This window comes from Gigantopelta aegis, chromosome 3 (genome assembly GCF_016097555.1).
Source record: "Gigantopelta aegis isolate Gae_Host chromosome 3, Gae_host_genome, whole genome shotgun sequence".
In the NCBI taxonomy this organism is placed as follows: domain Eukaryota; kingdom Metazoa; phylum Mollusca; class Gastropoda; order Neomphalida; family Peltospiridae; genus Gigantopelta; species Gigantopelta aegis.
The window spans coordinates 82,570,015-82,587,132 of NC_054701.1; the positions used below are offsets into that span (position 1 = coordinate 82,570,015).

Sequence of the window (17,118 nt, forward strand, 5' to 3'; positions counted from 1 at the left end):
AAAATGTTCAGTCGTTGTCCTCAAAACATTCAGTCGTAATCCTGACAAATGCTAAACTGCCCAGTCGTGGAGCTGGTGGCTGCCATTGTGTATAATTACTCCTGCATGTGGTAATACGTGTTGCAGATTCACAACAGCCTGTATGAAGTTCAAGAATCACTAAGACAGTACTCAGAACCGGCCGTGCTGGGATATCATACAGGACAGAATGGAATAAGTCTTCAGCCACAAGCCAGATGTGAAGAAAACACAAAAGGTTTTAACACTGATATAGCAGGGGAAAGCGACATGTAAGCAATTGTTATTTTTAGTATCATAAATTAGCATTATGTTCATATATACATGAACGATCCAGAGGAATAACCTGTCGTGTCCAAACAGATAGATAGAGGATATTTCATGTTGCTTTTTTGTTAAATATGATTTATATCTCATCTCATGAAGTTTGCAATCATATCACACTCGTTGCGCAAGCGCGACTCGTGAGATATGATTGCAAACTTCACGAGATGAGATATAAATCATATTTGACAAAAAGCATGACATTTTCTATTTATCATATAACTTTTGGCAACTTACCTTTATTTTTAAAATGCAAGCAGAAAACTAGTTTCGGCTTTTTGACAGTGAAGATAACACATTCTACAGTGACGATAACACATTTTAGAGTGAAATAGTAAAATTTTCACTCTAAAATGTGCTATCGTCACTGAGTGACTGATAACACTTTTATTTCACTGATATTTTCAGATATTTCACTAAATGTTATATAATAATCAGTATTATAACGGTCATGTATGTCAAAGTCAAAATGACACACTAAATTAAAAACCTATATTTATGGTAGGTCATTAAAAGTAGCGGGTAAATTATACTTTCTTAGGCATAAACATTCCATGATTGCAGAGTTGTAAATGTTAAAATTAAACAATATCACCTTACTAAAACTGTGACATCACAGGTTATTCCCGTGGACCCTTCACATGTGTATCAGACGACTCGTTGTTTTAAGACGTACCCAACTCGATTTCGTGCGTTCCATACGTTGTGAAACAACTCGTAAAATAGATGGTATCTTAACGGCCACTCATGTAGTATTCTCTATATCTATATTATTTTGTACCATATACCACAGTTCACCTTTTTTATTTGTGTTGTGCTAAGTCAATAAAGGATTGTCTACAATATTATAAATAATTAATTTATTTTTTCAAGAATTAATTGACATGGAAAGGGAGATTTTAAAAATATTCATCTATCATTTAATCATAATATGGCATAATAAATTTTGACTTATGTGTTAATTTTAACTATTTAAAGCTATGATACGGAAATTTTAACATACCACATTCTTGCACTGACTCAGCGATATATTCAACATGTTTAAATATTTTTACATAGCCTGATACTGGCATAATGGCCGATTTAGATATCAATAATTAATTGCCATCGAAACTACGGTGTTTGTGAATTAATTTGTCCTATATAATGTTATACACAATAAATTTAATATTCTATTAATTACGAAAACAAGAAAAAGAAGAAATGCAACCTAGAACTGGCTAATCGGTCATTTGACATATTGCATACGCTTACATCCATTGAAGGTTCAAACAAGTACATTTACATTTGTGTTTTCAATGTAATTTTCGGGGAAGCATGACCCGTCCCCCGAAAAACTCCGCTCGCCACGATCTAAACTCCGTGCACAGTTTCCAGCAGAAGCGCCTGCAGACCTGTTTTCCAAGACAAGAGGATGAAATTGACCTTCCCCACTTACCTTCAAACTATTTTAGACCCCCTTCCCCGCCAGAAGTGTTCATCTAGTGCACTGGAGTACTCTTCAAGTTGTTCGTTGTCTGAGATAATGATTACATTGTTTATTTACACATGGAATGTGACATTTATTATTCAGTGTAGTATTGAAAGATCTGTTTGTTTGGTGCCACACTCATCAAGTGAATATGACATTTATTATCCAATGCATTACTCGGCAATTCAAAAACTCATAAGCGCAAGCGCCAGGTACCTTGGTTACACTCTAAATATGATATTTATTACCCAATGCAAAATAATTTATAACAAGAAAGTTTTTATGGGGTCATATATATATTGTAAATCAGCGCTTTTGACACCCCACCCAAGTCAGCTGTTTATTTCTTTTTCGTGCAGGTCAAGTCGAGCACAGCACCTGTTTGAAGAAAGTAAGTCAATATGGCGCAGAATGAAGCAAAGACAGCAAGACAGACCTATTTCTGAGTTTGAGGAAATGATGCACAAAAAGGACAAGTAATGAAACATATTTATTTGAAGTCAAATTTAGATTTAAAACCCCCCACTATATCAATCAGACTTAATTTAAGTTATGGTCTGGAGCTAATAACTACAGTCCCGGTATATCTGAGAAAATATAATTGCTTTCAAGTACACTAGAAATTTGATAAGTACCGAGATGTTTACGTGGTAAGTTTTAAGAGTTCACAATCAGAATTGGTTATGTTAAATTTTTGCCAAAATGAGTGAAATCCAGTCATTCGCTTTGTTCTTTTAAAAAATATATATATTTGGTGGAGCTGGGGTGAGCTCTGTGGGAGGTAATTCATGCCGTAGGAAGGACAAAAGCTATCCAATTTGAATAAAATAAAATTGCTTTCTTTCCCAATGTGTCAAACATTTTCAAACTTAGAAATTAGTTTTTCTAAAAACCACAGTTTTAGAGTGGATATAACCAGGTTTGGTTATCTGCCTATGATTTATTTTTTTCATAAATATTTAGAATGTATTTTATATGAAGTAGTAACTAATTTCATGTCAACGAGTCACATAACATGTGACATAGGATTTTAAAATTGGATATCTAAATCCACTACCTTTCCCCTGTTATATTTAATAATGAACTTGTGGGACCATAAGGTTTTTGTTTTGTTTTTGAAGGACTACTTTTAGGTTTAATTGATTTCATGGCCCATTTGTTCATGTTATACATTGTAGATGTTTATAGATACATTATTATTCATTAACAAAATGTATTGTTGATGTTTATAGATACATCAGGATATTTTAAATATATTTATGTTTTCCTACATGTATGTCAAAGTTGAAACTACAATATTTTGTTATTTTCACATTTATTTGTAATAAATAACTACAAATTAATCGATCCCACACATAATCTTTCCATAATTAACTCAAGAATAATACATTTTAAAAGTCTTGTACTGGACAACACGAGGGGTTTCCCGAATAATTTGTATCTAAATATAGCATGGTCACCACCTTCATTTCTTTGTCTATTGTCTGCAAAGAATTATGAAACAATTTCATGTGTTGAATGTGTACGCATAAAACACTGACGTCACTAATTAATGCATGTGACACACTATGAAGATTCCCCCCTAAAATAAAACAAATTCTACTAGTAAATGGAATTATTTTGTTGTATTTTTTTTTTATATAGCTGAAGGTATAAACTTTATGCTTCAAACCATAAATTGATAGATATTTTTGGCGGGAACCTCCATTATTGCAACTTTGACATAGCATCTTTAAAAGAAGGATTATGGTGATAGATGTGTATTGTAAGAACATCACTTCATTCAGTTTGTTTTTGGTTGTTCCCAGGAAAGACCTTCAGGAAATCTGTGCTTATGCAGTTCACTTGTGGCAGGACTTCAGGCAACCCAAAACACAGATTCTGTATGATCGTTTCATCAAACACAAAACGTGAGCGCATGATATTCATTTATTGTATGCTTATTATGTTGTTTAATAATATATTAATTGTATATTGTTACATAATAAAACTGTTATATATTTCTGGGGCGTAGCCGGAGAGGAAAAAACGCTGAGGCAAACTCAGACCTGTAAAATATATATCAGTGTCATGGGAAAAATATTATAAATCTGGGGAAATTCCAGACGAGGCAAGCACCTCGTCTGCCTCATGCTGGCTACGCCATTGTATTTGCGTAATTTAGATAATAGCTTAAAATCAACCACTATTTTGCTAAATGCCCAGTAGACAAATGCTAAATGCAGAGATACGACCCTAGACTGATAATGAATTACAGTTTTATCGTTCAGATTTACCTAACTGCCAAAAGTGGCTTCTTGCTTGAGACCAAATTTGGCAAATGTCCGCATTCGCCGACCTTAGGTTATCAGTTGAGTATGGACGCTGTGTCTGAGATGATTGCGCGTCATAACATTTATTAGGTGGCGATTTAGGTGGAGCCCAAGGAGCCAGGACCAGTGATTAATGTTGCCTTTGTGCAAGAGGTGACATGTTGTTTATTATGTCATCATGCAGTTAGACTGACGACGGGTGCGCTCAGATTAACGACTAATGGGTTATATGAGTTGTACGAACGCTCAGATTAACGACTAATGGGTTATATGAGTTGTACGAACGCTCAAACTAGCAACCGGACAGTCGTACAAGTCGTAACAGCAGAAAGTTGGTCAACTTTGTGCTGGCAGTTGGTAGTCTGAGCCCAGCACAACGTACACCAGATTCGTCTGGCTCTTGTGCAGATTACTGTGTTACCGTGTTGACAGTGATTCATGAGTACGTGTCTTTACAGGCTTCCATTTTAGAAAGGCAGGCTAGCATTTGACCCAATTAAACGAAAATGCACGAATCTCTATAACAATTTGTTTTCATATTAGCAGTACTATCAAACAGCTATATAGGGTTGCAAATGAATCACTACGCATTTTTACATGAACTACAACTCATTTTGAGGGTAGAATGGTGGAAATACATGGTAAAACAGGTCTCAGGTTAGCACATTTTTGCATGAATATCTGTATCATTTTTTTGCCCAAATTTGAGGTTTTGCTCCAGCACTAGGGGGGAGTCCCCCTATCCTGCCCCTGTTTCGTACGCTTATGATCACAGCTATATTTATTCCAATGAGCTACTTTGAATTTAATCAACTTGTCTGGGAGTGGCAGTCCTCTTTGGGTGGTGCAGGATGTATTGTCCAGTAAAAGATCTCCTCGGGAATGGCTGCCCTCCTAAAGACAAAGCACCAGATAGAGAATCATCCAAGCAACCACTATCTTGCCAAATGTCCATTCGACTCTGTGCAGAGATACAGTTTTGTGGTTCAGATTAGTTATCTCAAACATTAAAACTTCACGATCAGTCAGTATTTCACTATAGACGAATTATTTTGCAAATATTGGATTCGATGAAATTAGTATCAATAAGTATTTGTTTTAGTTACCACACTATAACTCAGGCTGCAAGGATAGCTATGAGTTGCAGGTGTTAACCAAGAATATAAAACCTAAATAGAGTTTATTGATACATGTATGTGTTATTAATTAAGCTACACTTTCAAATGGTCTTTTTATTTTGTTTTGATGTCCGTGTATAATTGAACGGTGGATTTTATGATTGTTTTCAGAATGTATTTCCAAAGAAATGAAGATTTGACAATGATTGAACAACAGCTGATGATAATAAAGGTTGACGTAAAGAAGCTTACAGAGCAGTTATCACAGGTGTGCTAATTAAACATGGGCGGATCCAGGGGATAACAGCGGTCACGAGATCCCCCCATCCAGCCCATTTGAAGTCCCATGTTTCATTATCCACAATATACAAATCTAAATTTCTCTGAAAACGTGCCTCCGAGCATCTTTATTTGAAGCATTTCAGGGGAGCTTACCCCCCGAACTCCCTTTACAGATCTTGCTCCCTTTGGGAGTTCGGCTTCCGTTGAAGATTACATGTCACAATGACCAAATGTTTGCTCTAGTAGTATTGTTAAATAAAACAAAAGTTTCTTTGAACCATTCTCAATGTATTATAATGTAAATAAATAAAGTTGTAAAGTGTTGTAATTTTGCATTGTGCAATTAAATCTAAGAAAGTAACAGACTTTTTATTTTACACTGATAATATTTCAGGCAACACTATAACTAATTACACATACATCCAGAGTTCAGAACTATTATAATAATTGTAACAAATCGTTCCTCTGTACAAAACGTCCATAAGATATTTATGCTATATCACTATGTTATTATATTAATCAATGGCAACATGTCGATCTTATTCACCTCAAAAGGTTACTAAACCACAGGCGTCGGGAGATGCCAAAAACTAGAAGGGCATTTTATATTTAATTCGCCGTTAAACTGAGTTGGGAGCCAATGCATAAGCTTTAGAGTTGGGGAGAAATGCTCCCTCTACTCCCACGTGCAATCTTCCCATGTGCAAACGTCTACAATAAAACAAAAATCATCTCATAATCAAAGTATCAAAATGAAGCAAAAGAAAACTAAAAATTGTCATAATTATTTGAATTAATAATACTGTATTAGATAAAAGAAAATTGATAAAAAAATATAGTGCATTTTAATAACCTCATTATTGTGATAAATATTTGATATTATTTTATGTTAACACTAAAACGTCATTATGTTACAGATATGGGCGTTTTCTGGAAAAGCGTGGTCGCAGTTGACTGACGACTTATCCATGTAAGTATAGTCACTTGTTTTCTTTTCTTTCTTTTGGCGGGGGGGGAGGGGGCACGCAACTTATCGTGTTATCAATCTAAAAATACACCCATCCCAGGACAATCTAAAAAACATACTGTATGCTGGAGACCATCTAATTAATAATCTTCGTTCTTACTCATTTTTAAAGCTGTAATTTTATATTCACATTTCTTATTTTCAATATATTTTTTTTAAACTTTACAAAATGCCTACAGGTTGACTCATGTACTATAGGTTGACTTACATACTGAACTATTGATCAGGTTACGGTTATTTTACAGATGGTCAAATGTTATGAATATGATATGTTGTCCTTTGATATAACAAACTATTATATCTTAGTATGCACATTAGATTATGAACGGTTACACGTTTACCACACCGACAGTCGTCTCTGTCTACCACCAGCCTGCTATTGAGAGCCAGATACATAACCCACGCCTCAGAATCTATCGTGATGTGTAAGAACATTAATATTTCTTTTTCAGATCAAAATATTCCTCCAAGGAGTCGGCCATCGTGATGAAAGAAAATGACGAAATACGTCAAAAGTGAGTTTAATACTCTTTATAAAATACCCATGTATATTATATATGTGTATGTGTATTTCCAGGCACGTGTTCAGGATATTTTGGCAGGGATGTAGAATCTATTATGTGTCAAGCGAGATGTTCCTCCAAAAAAAATGTATTGAAAAAAGAGAACATTTGCTTCAGCAGGGTGGTGGCGAGAGTGAGGTTTCGATTCTACATCCCACCTCCTGCACACGTCCTTCATTTGTTTGTGTATGTGTAAGTGTTAGTCAGAGTACTCTGTCGTTCGAGAGCTAGACTGACATTTGGACAGTTATAATCGCTGACAGAGCAATTATAAGCGTCCAAATGTCCGTCTAGCTCTTGAACGGCTTAGTAATAGGGATAGTGTAAGTGTATGTCACATTGTGTGTATATATATATATTGCAGCTTTAACTCAACACTTGATAATTTTGTTTCAGATCTGAAGCCTTGCTGAAGCAGCTGAAGGAAGTGAAGATGGAGGATGACCTCAACTAATATTTTCCACAAAACCAATACAGATTTGAAACATCTAGAAAGCGAAAATCCAAACTCTTGGATGGCTGTAATATCATGTTGATAGAACGTGTATCCACTGTGTGGCTTTACCACCCGAGTCTGTCAAACCAGCCAGTGTTTTGATGCTCCAACCAGCATTGAGTCGTCATCTTCACGTCCAGGGGCTATGTTCCCGAAGCCACCGTTACGTAAAACGACATCATTAACATGTCGTTGACCAAATTTCCATGCTCTCGAAGATGTCTTACTGAATATCGTTAGCCTGCGATATCATTATATTAACAACGGGTCCAATCCTGTTGTTAGCAGTGTCGTTTACTGCACGTCTGTCGTAATCAAGCATGACACTTTTTACAATAAGTAGTAGAATCTAATCTTTATATCAGATCCATCCCCCCACCCGGCTCTTGTTCCTTCGCCTATTCATAAATATTTCCACGTAATAGCAGAATGTGATTTTTTAAATAATTATATTCACCTGTTAAAGTATATGTTAGCTTTACATATTTAAAATGTTGGCATTTACCAACATTTGCCATGACGTATTTTACTTGTCGAAAACAGGAAATTGCTTTATAAGACATCAAGTTTTTAAAAACAATTCTACGGGAACATGACCGCGGTCTCGAGTCTCTCTAGAAGTGACGTAAATACCCGACCAGAGTCGAACCAGAGTTCTGTCCTTCGTAATAATTCGATTGTTCGTTATTCACGATATTTGCCATTGTAACTTTAACTAATTATTTGATTGGATCGAACAGTTGTTAACTGTAAGTACTTATTTTAGTTAAATTTTGGTTATCGTTTGCACCATTTCCGTGTGTTCGGCCAACCATGCTAGCTGGCTTACATGCATTATCAAATTCAAATTAACCACGTGGCCAAGTACTACACAAATCATCATTGCATGCGTACGGTAAACAAAATAACCACACGGTGATTTCCTTTATTTACGACATATTTCAAACGACACCACAAACACAGTGAAACGACAGTTTTGGCTAACTGTCGCCCATCCTGTCGGTATGTTGTCATTCTCGGCCATTTTACGACGTCGTTGTGGCCTAACTATCGATATCTTCGGGAACATGGTCCTAGCTCTAGTAACACCACCATCCCAATATAAGATGAAGCGTATTCAACAAGTCATTTGTCAAGAGGAATCCTACATCTTCACCAGAGGCCACCGCCAAACTGGCGACCTAACTAGAGGCCGTATTAACCATTGGACCTTCAGATGAGGAAACTTTGACCTACGTTTGCCACATATATTAAGGGAGATATACGTACATACAAGAGAAAATATGAGTGTATACAGATGCCAGAGAACTGAAAGCTTCTAGCATAGCACACTGTGCAAATGCTCCAACAATATATATGAAGCAAGGCAAGATGACAGCACACTTAAAACAATGTCTAAAACTGCCACGAGAGAGTATCTGTTATACCATATCATACTTACAACTATGAATACATTTACCATCCACTGGCTACTTATGCTCCTCAGCCCAGCTGGTATGGTCGTCTGAGCAAAACATTTTTATGGCTGGATACAGTTTTTCGTGAACTTTGAATGGCAGCTGTGATTAACATCACCTTAGAATAGTAAGTAGTTAGCGGTATTTTACACAGACTGAAAGTCTTTTGGATTTATCGGGAATTTTTAATTTTTAATTATATGTACAGTGGGTTTTCCTCTATTGGTCCAACATGTTCTATATTCCCGTCCAAAACTTACGATATGGTTTTGGCTGATGCTTTGTATACAGTCTGGTTTGTGTCCGTCATTTTAGACCATTGTGCATCTCCATCCCTAGAACTAATCTCAGTACCCAACCATCAATATTAAAATATACGAATATATATTTTTTATAACCACTTTTATCTCTCTTTCACAGGACCTTTCCTCTTCCAACATGGTTCTTATCGGAATCTAAACCTTTTAAGTACTCTTAGAACATATATCGGGAGTTTTGTGTGTTCACTTTAGTGTGGCACCTGTCTATTCTACTCAAAATCAACCTTAAAATGTTTCGGATGAGCAACCTATTTTCTTTTTTTTACTTTTTTAATTTTCTGCAGACATCACCTCTTGGCTTATCACGCTCATCTGTTGTTCCAAATTCTGACCATCTTATATCGTCGATATTGCCACTGGCGAAGGCAGGGGCTGTATTCTGGACAGGCATGCTTGACCATTATATTGATATGTCCTCATTATTTTAAATTTTGGAGGTGTTTGTAAACAAAACTGTTTTTTAACTTCAACAAGGCTCTGTGACGTTGTGGTTAAGCTATCAGCTTAATGCTGGCAGGTGCTGAGGTCGCATCCCGGTACTAATACCTACCCAGGGTGAGTTTCACTTGGTCAGTGGCACTAATGTAGCCCAGGGGAGGGGGCCATAGGGTCATGCTTCCATTAGCCCTGTTGCAATTTACAGAATGCTATACATGTATATTAATACAAACTGTTGCATTAGGTTTGAACCGAGTGTCTGACAATACGCTTTCTTAACTACGGTTAATTAGGGCTTCCGTTTTTTTATGTTGAAGACCTGATTGGCCAAGTAGTTGTGGTCGCGGGCTGTCAAATGCTATGCGAATCGGTGCAGTAGGTTCGAATCCTGCCAGTTGACACTTTGTTTTTTACTATTCTATTTGTATGTCATCCCAAAACACGATGGTGCCCCCCCACCCCCAGTATAAAATCCTGGCTAGCCAATGGTCAATGAGAACGTATAAAATCACTACACTACACTGACGTCTCTTTCACTAAACACTAACCATTAACATCTGTCGTGATTAGACAGCCCAGTCTAGAGGAAACTTGGTAGAGGCTTAAGTGTATTGAATCACACACACACACACACACACACACAGATATTTAGACATTTAACACCAGTTGTTTCATACTGCCCTCATACAACAACCTTAACCCCCAAATACACTCGAATTTTTCTTTTCTTAGTGAAATAAATACTGCCTATGGTAATACTAGATAATAGAGAGATTTCACAACCACACCGTTACTGTTATGGATAGTAATAGGTCACCACTTTGAATGTAATTGGTGACATCACAGCAATTTGCTTCCCACTCTTTAAGATTAAAAGGCTTGTAATCATACCGACTATATCATGTGTATCATCCTTACCGTCATCAACATCATCATCATCAAGAGGTTCTTTTCAGTTTAGTTGAAATTCATTTACTTTTTAAGAAGTTCTATAAAATAGGGGCGGCGGCTGTAAAATATTTTATTTATATATTATATTACAAGTTTTAATTATATCTATGCACGAAGTGTTTTATTCTACATTTTATAACAATTTTATAACAACATTTAATAATAAATAATATTTGTTGTTTTTATTTGTTTGTGTATGTTTTGTTTTTTCTTCGAAGCAGTTATCATCATTGGTAGAAATGATTTTATATTACCGAGTCTTTAGACATGAGATCGGTACAGTATGGACAAATCAAATTTTAATATGGATAAACTTTGATCTGGACTGAAACTGAATGATGATGATGATGATTTTTAAATAGCTGTCTTCGTATGGAAGCTTTGGAATCCAGTATAGAAGAGGTATGAATATTTTATAATGTTGGATTTAAGCTTCAAGCCCAATTTATGGTTCTTACATTTTCATTCCTCGGAAAACATTGACCTTAAATACAAGACACTACTTGAATTATTTTTATTATTTTTTGTTTTGTTTATTACCCCCAGATCATAGGCAATGTCAAGGTTGGGGAGCCTTGAATCTTTGTCTTACAGTATCACATAAAAGATATATACAAATAGTATGTCATACAAAATTATAAAAATATATATGTGGTGTTTAAGATTTTCTGTTTACAAATATGAATCTATATAGGCTTCCTCATACAATTAGTTTCCAAATTGTAATCTGAGGGTCAAGAGGGAATAAAATAAAAAACAGAGAGAAGAGAAGGAAAGGGTAAGGGAAGATAAGGAAAAGAATTCAAGCAGAGATTCGTTACATACACAGGTCAACTTTAAAACTGATTGTTATTGGGTATTTAATATAATAATAATGACATTTGGTATCCAAAAGAGAAAAAACAGATAAAGTATGAAAGTAAAAGTATGATGTTTAAAAAGAGATATAGCAAAGATATGGGTTTTTAAAAATTAATTTACTTGAATTATTATCAATCCCAAATTTGTTTAGGAGACAAAATAATCGTGCTTACCATCAGACGTATGTTTGTGTGATTTGAGCTTCATCACTGGACACAGTGACAGACTGTTCATGTAAAGCAGTCAAAAAAAAATTCAGTTGACCCTGGCAAGAAGGGTTTCCAGACACGACTCGTGGTTTTTTTTTTTTAGTTAACGCATTTGTCCCACTATATCGCACATGAACTTAACCCATTCAGAAAGGCATTCAAGTTCATTCTCATGCTTGGTTCATTTATTTGAGCACATTTTACATGATCAGTAAGGATTTTACAGTTATGTTTCATTGTTTACGATATCTGAGACCATACTGGAATGGCTGTCGAAGATTGGGATTGTCTTTCATTGAAAGATCATCTGTTATATCATGTCATGTAGGGAAAACCAGGAACTATTAGTCACAGATAGTGGATGTAATGTTGTAACTGTCCAATAGATGTTTTACAGAAGTTGTCTGTAACGGAGTATAAAAATGAACTAATATTATGAAACATTTCGGAAAACATATTTATTTCTAGGCATTATCTAGACTGACAGAATCAATTCCCTTGTTTGCGTACCAGTATTCCAAATAAAGAAACACATTTTAAAAAAATCAATTTTCATGCTTCGTCTTACGTCATTCATCAACATCTGGAACTATACTCTCCAGGGCCCCGTTCCACGAAGCGATCTTAACCCTAAGATTACCTTAGGTGCATAGCTACCCTATGCACTTAGTTGATCTTAGGGCTATGATCGCTTCGTGGAATGGGGCCCAGGCAATTTTGAAGGACGTTACCGTCATTAAACCGTTTACTGACATACATCATGTTCAGTGTAGTAAATGGATTGGCGTGAAAGGAGAAACCATTACCATGTCCAAAACCTTGTTTCACTATGAGACGGCAGTCGAAGTGATACTTCATTGCTTTATGCACTCGCGTTCATCTGGTTTTCTTAGGAATATTACAATATGTATCAAAACTGTATATGCCTGGGTTGCTTTTTTTTTAAATTAATGACATCACTAGAGTACAATGATTTATTATTCATTGGCTACTGGATGTCAAACATTTGGTAATTCAGACAATCTTGACTTAGAAGAAACCCGCCAGATTGTTTTCCATTAGTAACAAGGAATCATTTATATGCACCATCCCATAGACAGGATAGCACATATCTTGGCCTTTAATAAATCAGTCGTGGTGCACTGGCTGGAACGAGGTATGATATGTTCAGCACAGTTGTAAAAATCAGCTAGTGGTGCACTGGCTGGAACGAGGTATGATATGTTCAGCACAGCTGTAAAAATCAGCTAGTGGTGCACTGGTTGGAACGAAGTATGATATGTTCAGCACAGCTGTAAAAATCAGCTAGTACATAATAGTATATTGAAGTAACTCTCATTTTGTACCGTTTAAATTATCAGTAAATTGAGTTATTACATGCACAACATTAAACAGCGAACATGTAAATGAAACATGATGAAGAATAAGGTTTTATATAAATTTATTACAAACAGATCAGGTATGAAATAACAGTGATAGATGCATATGAAGACAATGGTCTAACATTAGAATATAGAATCTGATGTATATGACAACAGTATAATATGAAACACTAACATTGCATAATATATAATTTTCTAAACACTCTTAACATATATGTTAAAGCCCCATTCTTGGGAATACGTTTAACATATAATGATTTAAAATAGATTATCTAGAATAACAAGAAACACTAGGTTGTATACAAAACTAAAACTTTGATGTAGCAATTTAAAAGCCCACTTTCACTGGGCTGTATGTAGTATTGATTCTCCATATAGTTCACACTGTCGGATTACAAAACAAAATTATTTAAAAAAAATGTTTTATTTGTTCACTTGCATTACTAGTACTGATTTAGTAAACTAGTCAGGGAATGGCAGGATCTCCTTGGGAGTGGCTTTCATTCTACAGACGAGGTGATAGAGACATTTTTGGAATCAACCACTATTTTGCCAAACACCCATTCAACTTTGCATTGAGCAGAGGTACGGTTTTGATCATGGATAACTGTTTTGTCGTGCACATTGTGATAGGTTATATTTTTATCATATGCAGACACACTTGAGCTTAAATAATTGAGCTCCTTAAAACCGATCATTTAGTTCGAGTTCACCCCGCGACGCATTAATCCTTCATACCAGTTCACAGATAAGTACACCATATCCGCGACGCATTAATCCTTCATACCAGTTCACAGATAAGTGCACCATATCCGCTACTTGCCAAATGCCCATTCGACTCTGTACTGTGCAGAGATACAGTCTTGATTACGAATAACGGTTTTGTCGTAATAACAGTTTTGTCGTAATAACGGTTTAGATTTATGAAAAAGTGACCTATTAGTACTTTGTGGGGTTTTTTTTAAAGAATGAACTTGTATGTTCGCACCAGGGTACAATGTAGTTGATATCTGTTGCTACCACGTGGGCTTGTAATGATGTTTACGCCATGTTAGTAATTCTAATAAATACGTATTTATATATCATATATAAGAATTTGGTGACAAGCCATAAACATCGCTACAAGACCTAGCGGTTAGTAGCATTATAAACAGATAACTTAATCAAAGAAGTTTTTGGGTTCTGCATTAATAAAAGATTGGGGCTTTAACAATTTGCATAACTGCACAGGCACAAAGTGAGCAAAGTGAATTTATATCCATGTACAAATGTATGCTAATCATTTCCGGTAGGTAAAATCAAAGAAAATCAAATACACATGGTAATACGACCACAGGTAAATTATATGTAAACAAAACAAAACATGTAATAATTATTGAAGAACTACATTTGTATTTTAAAAAAGTGATGCAGCTAAATAGAAGCTAGATACGAGACTTTACAAAAGAAATGCAGACAGAATACATGTACATGGTAAACAGTAAGTAAATCAAGTATTAATTATTTATAATAGTTACTAACAGCGATCTTGCCCTAATAGCATAACTCTGATACTAGTGAAAGCCTCTTTGCAAGTGCATCACGCTAATGTTTGTAACACCTGTATATTGTAATGATGGATATCATTAAGCTTTCAGTCTTAGAGGCCTTCAATCTGATTCGAAACTACATGTGTATTGCAACTGGTGTGGAAAGCACAAATCCTCAACAGAAAACACATTTTAAAAGCATTTTGTGAGTACATGTACTTTAACACAGAGAATTTGCGAATCGGTTCCTGGCTGGAATTATAACACGAATCTGCCAGATTTGTCACCGATTGTGTCTCCAGACACTAACAGCAATTCACAGTGAACACAGATGTAAGCTAAATACTTCACAGTGAACATAGAATTAACCTAAAGACTAAATGGATGGTTGGATGGATGGATGGACAGATGCCAGATGGATGGACAGTCATAAGGTAAATCAGCTGACCTTGCATACATATATACATAAGCCTTTCAAGCTATCATCCTAGCAAAATGCCTAAGTGATAGGTATTTTTTCTATATACTTATTTTTGTCCTTGTATCCAATTAATGTTCAAGCACACCGTCCTAGGTACACACGTCAGCTATCTGGGCTGTCTGTCCAAGAGAGAGGGTTAGTAATCAATTGTTAGTTGTTAGTGATTAATGAGGTGGGTGGGAGACGGTACCGCGATGCGAACCCAATACCTATCATCATCAGCTTTTACTATGCTGCTGCTGTGTAATGAAATTTTCAGAATTCTCACTTTACTTCATAGTCTGGATTCTGTCATACTTAAAATAATGTTGGAAATTACTGTGGCATTTTATTAAATATTTTAAACTAAAACAGTATCCGATTCATAAAAGCTTTGTTAGAACCTCAATAACTAAACAAACATTTAGAAAAATACAAAACTGGGGTGAATATATACTAGTGGAAAAAAGTAACTGTGTATGGTTATCATGTTGATAAAAACATAATTTCAAGACATAAAACGATAAAATGATCATATAGCATTATTTATTAGGCAATTAAGCAAAACGTCAATTCATTTAAAAAGTCACAGCATCCGTCATTTCATCGGTATTGGGGATGAAAGACATGGGGGGTAAAAAAACAGTTCACAAAGTTAATAGCGCGTATGGCCACCGTTTGCGTCGATGTAGGCCTGGCACCGTCGCCTCATAGAGCCTACCAAATTGTTGAAGAATGCCTGGGGAATGCCGTTCCAGATCTGTACTAACGTCTGACCAAGCGCTCTCAACGTCAGCGGCTGGTTAGGCAGTGCACGTACACGACGTTGCATCTCATCCCAGACGTGCTCGATTGGTGCAAGATCGGGTGAGACCGCAGGCCACTGCAACACATCGATGTTCTGCTGTGCTAGAAAATCCATTACCACCCGGGCGACGTTAGGTCTAGCATTGTCATGCTGAAGCGTGATGTGACGTTGCTGTCCTTGCACAAATGGGATGACGTGAGCCTGAATAATGTCGTCACGGTAGCGTACAGCGTTCAAATTGCCATCGATGACCACAACAGGTGTTCGTTCAGTTGACGTGATGCCACCCCAAACCATGACACTGCCTCCGCTAAATGCACGTCGCTCCACAACACAGGCGTCACTAAAACGTTCTCCAACACGACGATACACTCTTGAACGGCCGTCACTGCTGTCCAAGTGAAACCTGGACTCGTCCGTAAACAGTATACCCGCCCAGTCACGGCGATTAAAGTGCAAGTGTCTTCTACACCAAGCCAAACGTGCTATACGATTACGTCTTAGCAAAACTGAACGGACAGCCGGGCGTCGCGGACGGATACCATGTTCACGTAATCGATTCCGTACAGTTCTGGGATTAATGGCACGCAATCCAGGAATGGTCCGCGCTGTCAGACTTGCCGTTTGGAATCGATTCCTGAGGTGCACGAGTCTGATGTGGTTGTCCTGCTGTCGTGACGTCACGCGTGGACGGCCTGCACGTTGTTGGTCTCTGACATTACCAACATGTTGATAACGTCTCCACAAAGCCTGAATACTGTTTATGTGTAAACCAAATTGCGTAGCGACAGCGCGATGGCGCATACCAGCCTGGATCATGCCTATTGCGCGAAGGCGGTCATTTTCGTTTAGCCTGGGCATTGCTCTGCTACAATTTTCAACAGAAATAACCTGCTTTTCTGTACCCCCGGTTGGCATGCAATGACCCGACAGTTGAAAAGTCGACAAAAACTTGAAAAGTAACATGTTGGGAGAAAAAAATGGGAAAAACATGTCCATGTCCCAGAAGCAAAACTGCACGTGCAAATACGGCATTGACCCAGCTATTGTGTGGCGGTGCGTTCACTGGTAACATGTACAAAACATCAGGCT

The 17,118-nt window shown here is 36.6% G+C and overlaps 1 protein-coding gene across 6 annotated transcripts in view; it reads left to right on the top strand.

Moving 5' to 3' along the window:
* Positions 1–10,958, top strand: part of LOC121369172 (serine/threonine-protein kinase TBK1-like) — a 50,526-nt gene extending 39,568 nt beyond the window's left edge. For all 6 annotated transcript variants that reach the window (XM_041494079.1, XM_041494077.1, XM_041494076.1 and 3 more), the window contains exons 13-19: positions 127–290; positions 2,173–2,289; positions 3,622–3,723; positions 5,415–5,511; positions 6,443–6,495; positions 7,005–7,067; positions 7,512–10,958. In XM_041494079.1, the coding sequence (XP_041350013.1) occupies positions 127–290; positions 2,173–2,289; positions 3,622–3,723; positions 5,415–5,511; positions 6,443–6,495; positions 7,005–7,067; positions 7,512–7,569 (654 nt within the window). In that variant the 3' untranslated portion in view covers positions 7,570–10,958. The remainder of the gene's footprint in view (positions 1–126; positions 291–2,172; positions 2,290–3,621; positions 3,724–5,414; positions 5,512–6,442; positions 6,496–7,004; positions 7,068–7,511) is intronic.
* The last annotated feature ends 6,160 nt before the right edge of the window (positions 10,959–17,118 follow it).